The sequence below is a fragment of the Asparagus officinalis genome, unplaced genomic scaffold (assembly GCF_001876935.1).
Source record: "Asparagus officinalis unplaced genomic scaffold, Aspof.V1 AsparagusV1_Un771, whole genome shotgun sequence".
Classification (NCBI taxonomy): Eukaryota; Viridiplantae; Streptophyta; class Magnoliopsida; order Asparagales; family Asparagaceae; genus Asparagus; species Asparagus officinalis.
In genome coordinates, this window is record NW_017973030.1 from 13,910 (window position 1) to 16,444 (window position 2,535).

The window sequence follows — 2,535 nt, forward strand, 5'->3', positions numbered from 1 at the left end:
CGATTCCTGGATATTTTAGGAAGCGGGGCATGACAGGTTTTAGTGGTGGCTCATGCAGGTCATGGCCCCGAGTCCTCACTACTAAGAATATAGTGGACAATTTAGTTATATATCATATTTCATCCGTAAGACTACAATTAAGTTCTTATACTATTATCTTAATAACTATGTTTTAGTTCCTATTTTCCCAATATGTTGTTTTTATTTTAACCTTTGTTTTCCTCTTGATCCTTACTTTCCTTCAGAACCATGGTGGGTACGCGTGGCTATAGTAATCCGTCTGGTAGCAGTGCCTTGCAGCCCAAAGTGGACCCAAACCAACTTCTGGCGATGATTCAAGAATTGGTTACTAATCAGCAGCACCTGGCTGGGTAGCTACACAAGGAGCCTCAGCATCAGCCTGCCCCTCGCGTACAATCTAGTGTTAGAGAGTTCCAGTACATGCGACCGCCTTCCTTCTCTGGTGCTGAAGGTCTCTTAGTAGCGGAGGAGTTTCTGAAGGTCACTGAGACTATTCTCACGGTGACCCGTATTGCCCTTGCTGAATGGGTAGATCACATGGATATTCAGCTCACCGATACTACTCGGATATGGTGGGTAGCTGAGAAGACCCATTTGGAGAGGCCAATCCTATGAGAGATATTCACCGAGCGCTTCAACATGAAGTATTTTTCTCAGTCGGCTCGGGACGAACTCCAGCATAGGTTTGTTAAGCTCAAGCAGGGAGGCCGATCAGTTGATGAGTATGAGGCCGAGTTCTCTTCCCTGAGTCAATATGCTCCCCATCTGGTTACAGACCCTACCATTAGGAAGCATCAGTTCCAGAAGGGTCTGGATAAGTATATTAGGTTTGCTCTGGCTGGTAGAGTACTTGCGACTCACGATGTAGTACTAGATGCAGCACGTGAGATTGAGAGCGTGCAGAAGGAACCTGAAGACCCATATGTGATTCAGAGTAGGGTACCAGTAGTTCCAGCTAGGACTGTCAAGCATCCTTCCCTGAGGCAATAGCAGCAGGCCCCGCAGAGGCAGTAGCATTCTCAGCGTCAGCCACCCCCTCATGCTCACCCTTATCAGCACCCTGGAGTGTAGCCTCATGGCCAGTCTTCAGTGAGGTGTTCTTATTGTGGCTATTCCGGGCATACTCGCTATACCTGTGGGTTCTCCGACCATATCAGTCCAAACTATCCGCAGAAGCAGCAGGTTCGTTTGCCTACACCTCCAGTTCGAGCAGCTCTTCCAGCTCTGCCTCGATTTGTGCCAACAGCACCGCCTCAGCACATACCTTATTCTCGAGTAGGGCCACTTCCTCCATAGTAGTAGGTTTATCAAGAAGCACAAAGGCAGCAACCACCGTGTCATATGTTTATGATGTCAGCCGTAGAAGTTGAGGCGAATGACCAGGTTATCACTGGTAAGAATTGTTCATCTAAGTTTTACATGCATATGAACTTCCTTATTTAGCATTACCTAATGATATCATGATAATATTGTTTATAAGTACTAAGTTAGTTGCATTTACCACCTCCTATAATAGGCAAGGTTCTTGTTTCTTCCATTCCTACTTTATCACTCTTTGACTCTGGAGCTTTCCATTATTTCTTGTCTCTTCGATTTGCGGGTGTCCATTCTCTTCCTATAACTCCTCTAACTACAGGCTGGAATATCAACACTGGCAGTGGTGTCTTAATAGCATCCAGTGGTTATGAAGCATGCCCTATGGTCATCTGCGGGAGGGAACTCTTTTCAAACTTTATGGTGATTGATTTGCCGAGTTTTGATGTAGTATTTGGGATAGATTGGTTGGGGACATTCTTTGCCACCATTGATTGTTGTTGTCGGAGCGTAGTATTTGAGATACCGGATCACCTGAGGTTTGAGTTCCTCAGTGGCAGCACATCGACCAGACCTGTAGAGTACAGAGCTAGACAGAAGAAGGCGATGTTAGCTACAATGCAAGTGGAACCCGAGAAACCAGATGTAGTTCGAGAATTTGAAGATTTGTTTCCCGATGATATTTACGGATTGCCACCGGATCGAGCAATTGAGTTTTCCATAAATTTGAAGCTTGGAGTTGCTCTGATCTCCAAGACCCCTTATCGTATGCCTTCGACAGAGTTGGCCGAGCTTCGGACTCAGTTGGATGACCTCTTGTAGAGAGGCTTGATTCGACCTAGTCTATCGGCCTGGGGAGCACCTGTGTCTCTTGTGGGAAAGAAGGATGGATCCAAGCGGATGTGCATTGACTACCGGGGGTTGAATACGGTGATAATGAAGAATAAGTATCCACTTCCCCATATCGATGATATCTTCGATCAATTAGGAGGATCGAGAGTATTTTCTAAGCTTGATTTGTAGAGTGGGTATCACCAGGTGAAGGTTAAGGATTCTGATTTCCCCAAGACTTTGTTCCGGACGAGATATGTATATTATGAATTCTTAGTGATGCCGTTTGGTGTGACTAATGCGCCGACGACATTCATGAACTTGATGAATCTGGTATTCTATGATGTACTGGATAAGTTCGTGGAAGTC

The 2,535-nt window shown here is 45.6% G+C and overlaps 1 protein-coding gene across 1 annotated transcript; it reads left to right on the forward strand.

The window, feature by feature from the left end:
- Positions 1–1,371: 1,371 nt before the first annotated feature.
- Positions 1,372–2,157, forward strand: LOC109828154. Its single transcript, XM_020395186.1, has 2 exons — positions 1,372–1,414; positions 1,538–2,157. Exons 1-2 carry the CDS (start codon positions 1,372–1,374, stop codon positions 2,155–2,157), a joined length of 663 nt encoding a protein of 220 aa, XP_020250775.1.
- Positions 2,158–2,535: the final 378 nt, after the last annotated feature.

Coding starts and splice junctions, on each gene's coding strand:
- LOC109828154 (XM_020395186.1), top strand. CDS start 1,372: ATGTCAGCCGTAGAAGTTGAGGCGAATGACCAGGTTATCACTG. Junction 1,415..1,537: donor GAATGACCAGGTTATCACTG/GTAAGAATTGTT, acceptor CTCCTATAATAG/GCAAGGTTCTTGTTTCTTCC.